Source organism: Carlito syrichta, unplaced genomic scaffold (genome assembly GCF_000164805.1).
Source record: "Carlito syrichta isolate Samal-C Ts95f unplaced genomic scaffold, Tarsius_syrichta-2.0.1 Scaffold311804, whole genome shotgun sequence".
Lineage (NCBI taxonomy): Eukaryota > Metazoa > Chordata > Mammalia > Primates > Tarsiidae > Carlito > Carlito syrichta.
In genome coordinates, this window is record NW_007255900.1 from 1 (window position 1) to 10673 (window position 10673).

Genomic DNA, 10673 nt, shown 5'->3' on the forward strand with positions numbered 1-10673 from the left:
TTTTTCCCCTACCTTTTACAAATGCAAACAAAAGATAGTGTCTTACTGATTGTGTGTATGTATAAGGGGACTGGGACAAAGTATACTATTCTTTACACTCATAAATTACAATTAAAGATACATAAGAGAACCTGTTCCCTGCATTTATGTTTTCTGTCTTTGCATTTGGCTATAATGTATAATCAAAATTTATAATCTGTTTATTTGCATGAGGAAAGAAAAAATAGTATTAGATTCTTATTCCTCTACCTCCTCCATTGAAGGACCTCCTCTGGGTCACATCCCATAGAATCATTTCTCAGTGTTTTTATTTTTTTCCATATGTTGCTGTGACACTTGACATAGTTGACATCCCTCTTTCTTAAGGTTGTCTTCTTCGTCTTCTAATTCGCATCCTAATTTCTCTTCCTTCTGTTAATACATCAGGCATACTTTCTCTCCTCACTTCCTTATATGTTTGCTCTAAGCCCAAAAGCTTGATACCCAGTCTTCTGAATGTCTTGTTGCCTTCTTCCTTAAAGAGCGTCTTTCATGTGCATAATTTGAGCTCTGAAAATGTATCAGACTTCTCTTCAAAGTTCTACAGCAGCATCTCTACTTACTATTCTAATATTTCTTTTTTGTCTGACTCTTCAAGCTCTTTCCTGAAGTCTAAGCTCAAACAGATCTTTTGCCTCAAATCTGCATCTGTCTCCATATTCCAGTAATATTATCATTATTTTTTCTGGCAATATCTTTGATTCCAGCCTTTTCTTCCCTCATATCTAGAACCAAGGTGCTTGCGATTATTTTTTCATAGTATCTCTCACATCCTTTCTTTTTTTATTTCTTTTACCATCATTCATCTCACCACAGTTAAGAGAATACGGTAGCCTCCTCATTGGACTTTGACACCATTGCTTCATTTTGTGAGCTACTCCATGTAGTATACCAGAGATTTTTCTTAAATATCAGTATCCTGATAGCATTCTGTTGCTCAAAAATCTTTGTTATTTCTGTGCTCATCTCACTGACTCAACAAATTTCAACTCAGTTCTGAGACTTTCTACAATTAATTTAACCCTTTCTTTTAAAACTGCAGTATATACTCTCCCCTTTAGTAAGATTGTTTGCTTTACTGCCTCCTGATATGCCACACTCATTCTTCCTTGTAGTCTTAATTCTCACTGTTTGTTCCTTTTTTATCTTTATATCAGAATCATATTGGGTGCTTACTAACAATGCAGATTCTTAGCCTCACCTTGAATCTGTTGAATCATAAATTCTGGGAGAGGTCTTAAGTGCATCAAAGTTTGAAAAACACTGCACAATAGTTAAATAGTTAAGCAGTAGTTAGATACCTGCTATGTTTTCAATAAGGATGAACTGTTTGAGGCATTTATATGAATAAGTAACTTTTCAGGTCCCATTCTCTATAGCCACTAGAAACTGTAATTTTTCTAAGTAGAACCTACTGATTCAGAAGCTTATTTTCTGGTTAATCATATAATTTTCTTTTCTCCTATCCTTTCCACTGTTCCCCACGTCCCACACACATACCTACTCACAACTTCATTGGTTTTTTCCCCCCTGATTGAAAACAACTCTCCTATACCTCTACACAGTATGTCACCTTCTACTTTATATGGCATCTGAAACCTCTTTTTCCTGTAGGCTGGGCCTTTGCTTATCAACCTCTGTCCCTCTTATAAATCAGTCTTGGATGATAATGGAAAACACAAATCTTTATTGGAACCACTAGCTTTTGTGCCACTGAATCTCTGAATTCCTAAATTTCAAAAATGTGTGAAAGTTTTAAAGAATGCCTAACATTATGAAAGCATTCAAAATAAATTTGCATAAATATGTATCCAGACATCATCCTCATGAAATAGAACAGGAAATTATGAGCCAAATTCAGTATCAGTAAATTAATTTTCAGCTGGCATATAAAGGTATTTTACTTCATAAGTATGAGTATTCTATTAATATTCTTTAAAACAATATTTTTTTACTTGTTTTGGCTAATTATTCAATATCAAACAAAACCTTTCAAGTCAATCTAAAACACAGGAATTTTTGGATATTATGTTGTTTATTTAAAAAAGTCTTTTGTATGTGGTCAAGGCAAAATGTTATGAGTAAAATTGTAGAATATTTAATTTTAAAAAGAATGTGTGCTTACTGTGGTTGTTTCTCATCATGGTTTAAGATAATTACTCCTAGCAAAAGAAAAATGTCTGAAGCATCAATGATTGTTCCTGGTACAGATAGATACACTGTGAGAAGTCCGATACTTTTAATCAACACATGTAAGTTTTATATTCCTAAAAGATTTCTAACAAATATTACATACATTTTGGCATGTTTGGATTTTAAAGGAAGCATTTTCTAATTCAAGGAAGATGTGAACATAATTTATCTAGAGGATAAATTGGGGATATAAAAATTGATAAAAAGTGAACCACAAGTATCTTATAATGGGAAGAAAGATATGATGGGTATTGACATATAAACTATTCAGAATACTAATATTCAACATTTATAATTTAAGCAGGAAGCTATATAAGTTACTGGTTAAAACGTTACATTAACCAGGCCATTTGGGCTTAGTTCCCCACTCCCAGCTGTGTACTATGTACAGATTATTCTCTAGCTAAGTTTAGAACCAGTTGGCTTTCTATAAATTAGAACTGAAGTATTTATCTTATCAAGTTGTTGTGAGATGATTAAATAAAAAGTCCCTCTTTCAATAAGGAATCCTGAGAAACATTTAGACAGTGCCTGGTACATACTAACAGCTAAATAAACGTTAAAAAAATCTGATACTGTGTACTAGTTGCTTTAAATAAAGTCTTATGTAGTCTTCATGACAATCTAATATTGACTTTCTGTTCCAAAAATTCAGTTGCATACTGGGCAGTTGCCTGGTGTCTAACAGTCTCCTCAAATTTAATAGGTACAAAATTAAATTCATCTTTCCCCCTTCCCTGCTGATTTTTCTTCCACTGCTTGTCTTGGCAAATGACATCTATTACTACTTATATAAGCCAGAAACCTGGGAACCATCCTAGACTGTCATCTCTTACCTTCCTCATCTGAAAGTACTGCAATAATAGCAATATGTAAAAAAAATAAAAATAAAAAAATCTAGAGTTCTTTGTCCTTCTTTTTAGCAACACCACGAAGAGGAAGAATTAAACCACCACTGCAAATGACAAGTTCTGCAGAAAAATCTGTTGTTTCTAAAACATCAGAAAATGGAGAGGATAATGTTGTATCACTTAAATCTAGACCATCTAAAGGAAGAAATAGAGGAGATAATACAGACAAAGTAACTTTCCTTTAAGTATTTTTAAAATAAATTTTTCATTTTTATTGTAGAAATATATATTACACTAACTTCTTTTGCTGGAAGTGTCTGATTTTGTTTGAAGCATTACTTTTATAGATATCATTTATCGACCTTGAAAGTAGGATCCTTCTGGTGTGTGATTCATTTATTGTGTTTACAATAAAACTTATGAATACCCATTCACTGTAATTGATTTACACACTTAGGTATGATATATAGACTTGCTATAATTATTTAGTTTATTATACAAATTAGTGACTACTGTGGGAAAGGCTCTGGTAGAAAAATTTGAGATATAATTGGACTGTGCCTTTTTAAGTATCTCAAAGTCTAGCATGGGCATTTTACAAATTAATAAGGTAATTAAGTATAGCATAAGTGTTCTCAGATGTACATGGTAGGAATCCAGTGGAGGGGCAGATGCCTAAGCCCATAGCTGGAGGTGAGTGTAAAAACCAGGAGATGCTTTTTAAGGAGATTCAGAGAGTTGGTTTTTGAAAGATCAATAAAGGTTAGTCGAGTGGATATTGAGAAGGTCATTTGTTCCAAATAGTTGAAGGGAGATAGTAGGGAATGCGTAAGAGAAAATGGTTTCTTGGAAAGACAGGAAGTGATCAGAGATGCAGTTAGTTTATAAATGAGGAACACCTAATAACTTTGTTTTCTCTGGAATGTAGGATGGTGAGTTTCTTCTGGGGATCTGATGAAGTTGAGAGTTCAGGGACATGTAATGATTTAGAATAGCAGGTGATGGATTTGTTTTTAATTTTAATGGGTATGTGGCAGAAAGATAAAAGGTATGAGAGTTGAAGATATTAGAAAAAACTGATCAAAGTAATTGTCTTGCTAAGTGTTTTTTAATTAGGGTACTATTTTTCAGTTTGTGTGACATGGTCTTAAATGTTATAGGATGACAAGCATGCTAGGGTTGTGTTTTCCTGTTGTCAAGAGAACCCCTCTGTGGTTGTGATAACCAGAAGCACACGTGTATATTTCCGTAACTGTTCACCTCCCAGTGTGGAGAACCACCATCTAGATTAAGGAGGATTAAGCATCTAGGATGAGGCAAAATGTCTTAGCCTAGAAGGAATATTTTTCTAATATTTATGGCAGATTTTTATTTGATATGTATCTATGACTATAGAAGGAGGGAGGCTTGCTGCAGGTAAGAAATTACCTGAGCAATGGCTTAATATGTCATAATTTCCAACTCTTCAGCGTACTTTATGGCAATAAATGCAGGCTGTATGATCAACCAGCAACAGGAAATGTGCATGCAGGTTTTAGAAATTGTCAGTAACAGATGAAAATTGAATTTTTATAATAGCTATGGATGTGATCAGAAAATTTATGAAGTCTTCTGCCTCTTTGTCTGCAGTAAGTTTTATTCTTATGTTTTAGAATAGAAAATATTCTAAAATAAGCATAACATTTATAAAACAGATGTAAATACCATACAACTTTTCATAGCAAGGCAAATTTATTTTAAAAGACTCAAGCCAGCCGGGCTTGGTGGCATAGCCTGTAATCCAAGCACTTTGGGGCCGAGGCAGGTAGATTGCCTGAGCCTGCGGGTTCGAGACCAGTTCGGGCAACTTGTCGAGACCTCGTCTCTAAAATAAAATAAAAATAAAAAAATTAGCCAGGCATGGAAGCGTGCGCCTATAGTTCCAGCTATTTGGAAGACTGAGGCAGAAGGATTGCCGGAGCCCAGCAAGTTGACACTGGGGTGGCCTTGAGCATGCCACTGCACTCCAGCCTGGGCGACGGAGTTAAGACTCCAACTCAAAAAAAAAAAAAAAATTCAAGCCATAATACTCTGACTTTTAAAAGTTGTTTTCATATAAAAGCTTAATTCAAGTTTACATTAACATGTTTCTTGTGTTTATAGAATATCAAAACTGCTAAAGTTGTAGAAAAGACGGAAAATAAGGACACTGAATCTCCAAACCAAAATATTAGTAAGTATCTGTTGGTTTAACTTTAGTCACTTAAAAAACTGTGTGTGTGTCGTGTGTGTGTATTTCTCTATATTTTTCTCTAACCCCACTGGCTTTCATAGATTTGAAAAAGATTAATAAAGAATGCATTTGACTTTGTGCAAGGAACTTTTGAGGTTACATGGAAATATACAGTCTTGTTCTCAAGAAGTTTGAGTCTGAGAGAAAGAAGTCAAGATCAATCAATCTCTTCATCCCAATACGTGAACCTTTGTAGAATTCTATACTAACTCTCATTTCACCCTACCAACTGAATGAAAAAATGAAAATATCATAATTTTTGTTTTATTTAGATGAACTCCAAGATATTATACCTGATTCACAGGCACTGGGAAAAATAGATTATACTGTGTAAGTATGAGAAAGTTCATCAAATCATTTATCATATATTAATGTTATTTTTAGATGGATATAACAGATTTGGAGAAAAGGATTTTATATTACTAGAATATAGTATTATAGCAATAACCTTCTCTCAAGTGTTATTATGACAGCACAGTTCTATACATTTTTTCCCATATCAACCAACATAACTCCTTCAAGTTGAGAGACTTAAAATGAGTGAATTTTTAAAATAATAAAGTATGAATGCGAATAAATTTAACTTAGTTTTAAATGCACAGTAGAACATGTAAGATACATCTAGGTAGATATCAAAGTATTAGGAGTAATGATACTTTTTTCTAATATTTTTTAATCTGATCAATTGTATAATTTTAAATCAAAGAAAGAGCAGTAATGATACTTTTTTCTAATTCTTTAATCCGATCAACTATATAATTTTAATTTTTGTCATGGCTTATAAAAATATTTCTGTATTTGACTATTAGCACATTGTTTTACGTAAACCTTGACTAAATTTAAAATCAAGTTCCTAGAGTCATAGGCTAATGTTTTGTAATATATTAAGCAAATGAATTCATTTTCTAGATTTCCTGGTGTTTTCGACAACATCAATGGAAATAAATTGCACTCCAAATGGGCATGCTGGACACCTGTAGCAAATATTGAACTATGTAATAACCAAAGAGCAAGTCCTTCATCAGGAGACACATTGAATCGAGGTAAAACATATCGTTTTATCTGTATACAGTAGTAATTCAGGGAAATACTAATTTCCTCAAATGTCTAACAAGCATTTTTCATTTCAGTAAATTTTACATATTGTTAATTTATTAATTTAATAATATTTTCTCATTTTACCCACTAGATATTGTTATCAACAGAAAAGTTACTAAACAAAAATCATCTTCTTCAGTATCTGATTATAATACTGAAGAAACAGAAAAGGTGAAATACAAGAAAGAAAGACTGGACCATATCAAAATAGATAAAACAAATGTAGAAGTTTGTAAAAGAGACAATCAACAACAAAATCATCTTACATATTTAAAGCAGAAAAACACTGAAAATACCAAGCCGAGTGATTGGCACATTGAATCTGAAACTACTTTTAAATCAGTCCTTCTAAATAAGAAAATAGAAAAATCACTGATCTATAGAAAGAAATACATAATGTCAGAAGATGTGAATACTGCAATTTGCAATAAAAGTCCTTCTCCTAGAAAAAATGTGAAAAGTAATAGAAGATTGGGGAAAGAATTGACTCCTGAACTTAATTCCCATGATTTGAAACAAAAAAAAATGGTGAGATTTCAATGTGTTTTGATTTCTGCAAATCCATAAGATGCCTACTTGATAACATAAGTAAAAGAAGCATGACTGATTGCTGTACATTTAACATGTAATACCCTGTTACTGATACCCAGAAGAAAGTAAATATAAAATCATTTCTCATACCTTTAAAGACTACTGTTGGAGTTTTTAAAACTAAATTATCTAAAATTATGAGATAATTCTTATTTTGTAGTTCTCCTATTTTTAAAAAATGAATTTTTGACTCAGTTTTAAGTTTTTTAAAAAATGAGTTCAAAATACAGTGACTTCTCATATACTTCCTTACCCACTTCCCTATCATTAACATCTTGCAGTTAACATCTTGTGGTACATTGTTAGAACTCATGAACCATTGTTGATACATAAAGATTATTAACTAAAGGTTATAGTTTACATTAGGATTCACTCTGTTGTACATTCTGTTTCTTTTGAAAAATGTGTAGTGAGGTGACATACATCTACCATTATAATATTATACAGAATAGTTTCATTGCCTTAAAATTCCCTTGTGCTCCACCTGCTTGTTCTTTTGATTAGGAGTGCATTAAACCTGTAAATCAAGTTGGGGAAGAACTGACATCTTGACAATATTGAGCTTTCTATCCATTTATGTGGAATATCTCTGTTTCTTTACACTTCCTTTGATTTTTTTCATCAGAATTTTATAGTTTTTCTCAGTACATATTTTGTTAGATATGCGTTAAGTATTTCATTTTGGGGAGTGCTAATGTAAATTATACTGTTTTAAATTTCAAATTCCACTTGTTCATTGCTGGTTTGTAAGAAAGGTTGTATATTAACCTTGTATCTTGCAATCTTAGTATAATTACTTATTGGTTCTAGCAGTCTTGTTGCTGTTAATTCTTAGAGATCTTCTACATAGACAATGAGATCATCCATGAACAAAGACAGTTTTTATTTTTTCCTTCCTAATCTGTATATTATTTCCTTTTCCTGTCTTACTACATTAGGTAAGACTTCCCATATGATGTTGAAAAGGAACGAGAGGGAACATTTGTGCCTTTTCATTTTAGCAGGAAATGATCTAGTTTCACACCATTAAGTATGATGTTAGCTGTAAGTGTTTTTGTAGATGTTCTTTATCAAGTTGAGAAAGCTTCCCTCTATTCCTAGTTTGCAGAGTTTTTTAAGTCATAAATGTGTTTGGATTTTGTCAAATGCTTTTTGTACATCTATTGACAATTATTTTTCTTTAGCCTATTTGTATGGTGGATTACATTAATTGATTTTCAAATGTTGAATCAGCCTTGCATGCCTGTAACAAATTCCACTTGGTCATAGTGCATAATTCATTTTATACATCGTAGGATTCTATTTGCTAATATTGAGGATCTTTTTGTCTGTGCTTATGGTTTGTATGTTTCCTTTTTTCGTAATGTGTTTGGTTTTGGTATTAAGGTGATACTGGCCTCATGGAATGATTCAGGAAGTATTTCCATTGCTTCCATCTTCTAGAAGATTATGGAAAATTAGTATAATTTCTTCCTTAACTGTTTGATAGAATACACCAGTGAACTCATCTGTTCCTGATGTTTTGTTTTGGAAGGGTATTAAATATTGATTCTATTTCTTTAATAGATGTGGACCTATTCAGATTGTCTGTTTTTCCTCGCACGCGTTTTGGTAGATTGTATCTTTCTTTGAGTTGGAGTCTCACTGTCATCCAGGCTGGAGTGCAGTGGCACATTCACAGTCACCCCAGTATTAACCTGCTGGGCTCCGGCGATCCTTCCGCCTCGGCCTTCAAAGCAGCTGGAACTACAGGCACGCACTACCACACCTGGCTAATTTTTTATTTATTTATTGTAGAGACGAGGTCTTGCCAAGTTGCCCAGGCTGGTCTCGAACCTATGGTCTCAGACAATCCACTCACCTAGGCCTTCCAAAGTGCTGGGATGACAGGCTAAGCCACTGAGCCCAGCCTTGATTGTATCCTTCAAGGAATTGATCCATTTCATCTAGCTTATTATCAAATTTGTGGGCATGAAAGCCATAATATTTATGATTATTTGAATGTTTACATGATCAGCAGTGATGACTCCTCTTTCATTTCTGATATTAGTAACTTCTGTTTCTCTCCCTTTCTCCCACTCCCTCCCTCTCTCCCACACCCTCCCTCCCTCTTTTCTCCCTCCCTTCCTGCCTTTCCCCTCCCTCCCTTCCTTTCTCTCTCCTCCCTTCCCTTTTCCTCTCTTCCCCAAGATTTATCAGTTTTACTGGTCTTTTCAAAGAACTTCCTTCTTATTTTTCCTTGTTTTTTTTTTTTTTAATTCTCATGGCTAGAAACTTTTAAAATATCTACAGAGCATTCTTCAGAGTTCTGTATGTTAAAATATTTATTCTGAGTTGTTTTAATGCCTAACAAAGCCCAAACTTACTGAATCTTTTCTGACTTCTTTTATTTCTCTTTGTATATAATTATAAATAGAACCAGACTTTTCTTAAAAGTTTTTAACAGCCTTTATTTTCCTTTGAAGACTAACTGGTAGAGTTTTAATGTAACTTACACATTTTTTTCCAGAGCAAGAAGTCAAAAGAGAAACGATTTGCTGATGCAGCAGAATCCCTGATAAGCCAAATCAATAAGCAATACAAACCAAAAGATGACATAAGATTTACAAGAAAATTAAAGGAGTCTTTGTTTGATAGGTATGTTCTTAAATTTTAGACCTGAATATTTTTCTGACAGATACAACAAAATTATTTTACACAGTTTTAAAAAGGTAACTTCAGTAGAAAACACATGATTACTTAATACTTTTTAAAATAGTAACAGTTTAAATTACACAGGAAGGGAACTAAATTTGAAATTAGTCATTCTGTTGTCTCATTAGATTTTATATAGTATTAAAAGACATCATATCAGTACAACATACCACTTCAGAAAGAAATCTTTAGGATACAGACATTTTAGAATTATACTTACTAATCTAGTAATGGGTAAAACTTAATATATTTAAGAACATTGCTTAATGAAATATGAAATTTAATTATCAGAAATGAGTTTTTGTAATAAATAATATATTCTTTGCAATCTTTCTGAAGGTTAATTTTTTATTACAAAATGTCCATTTATAGTCTATCAGGTTGTTACTTCAAGTTTAAATTAATTCTAGCCTTATATGTTATGAAAAAAATGATTCTTATGGTAGAACTGGCACTTCCTGCTACATTAATGATTCAGCTTCAAATGAACTTGTTAGTACTGCTGTTTACTATGAGTGAGGTGGCAAAAATATCAGACCGACTAGTACTGTCACATTTTGGTTATTTTCAGCATACTGAATATAGATTTAGTAACCTAAATGTTTTATCTTGTATAAAATGGCTTTTATGAAAATACTCAACTGATATTTTATTGCTTTTTTAATTTTGACAAAATTTTTTTTACAGTGATTTTTCAAACAAATCTGATGTACAAGTCAGTAAGGTAGGTGTTATTTGTTTAATTTCACCAAACGCATAGTCAAACTCAATGTTTGACTTTATTTTATTTATTTATTTATTTATTTTGAGTTGGAGTCTCACTCTGTCGCCCAGACTGGAGTGCAGTGGTCGCTCCCGGCCACCGCACCCTCGACCTGCTGGGCTCCGGCAATCCTTCCGCCTCAGCCTTCCAAGCAGCCAGAATTACATGCATG

At 32.9% G+C, this 10673-nt stretch overlaps 1 protein-coding gene across 1 annotated transcript in view; it reads left to right on the forward strand.

Annotated features, from left to right (window-relative positions):
• Nucleotides 1-2152: 2152 nt before the first annotated feature.
• LOC103271606 (synaptonemal complex protein 2-like) overlaps nt 2153-10673 on the forward strand; it is a 34942-nt gene continuing 26421 nt past the window's right edge. Inside the window, 8 exon segments of the mRNA XM_008069080.2 lie at nt 2153-2291; nt 3156-3313; nt 5226-5295; nt 5628-5685; nt 6265-6398; nt 6545-6981; nt 9554-9681; nt 10426-10462. Of these exon segments, the coding sequence (XP_008067271.2) occupies nt 2153-2291; nt 3156-3313; nt 5226-5295; nt 5628-5685; nt 6265-6398; nt 6545-6981; nt 9554-9681; nt 10426-10462 (1161 nt within the window).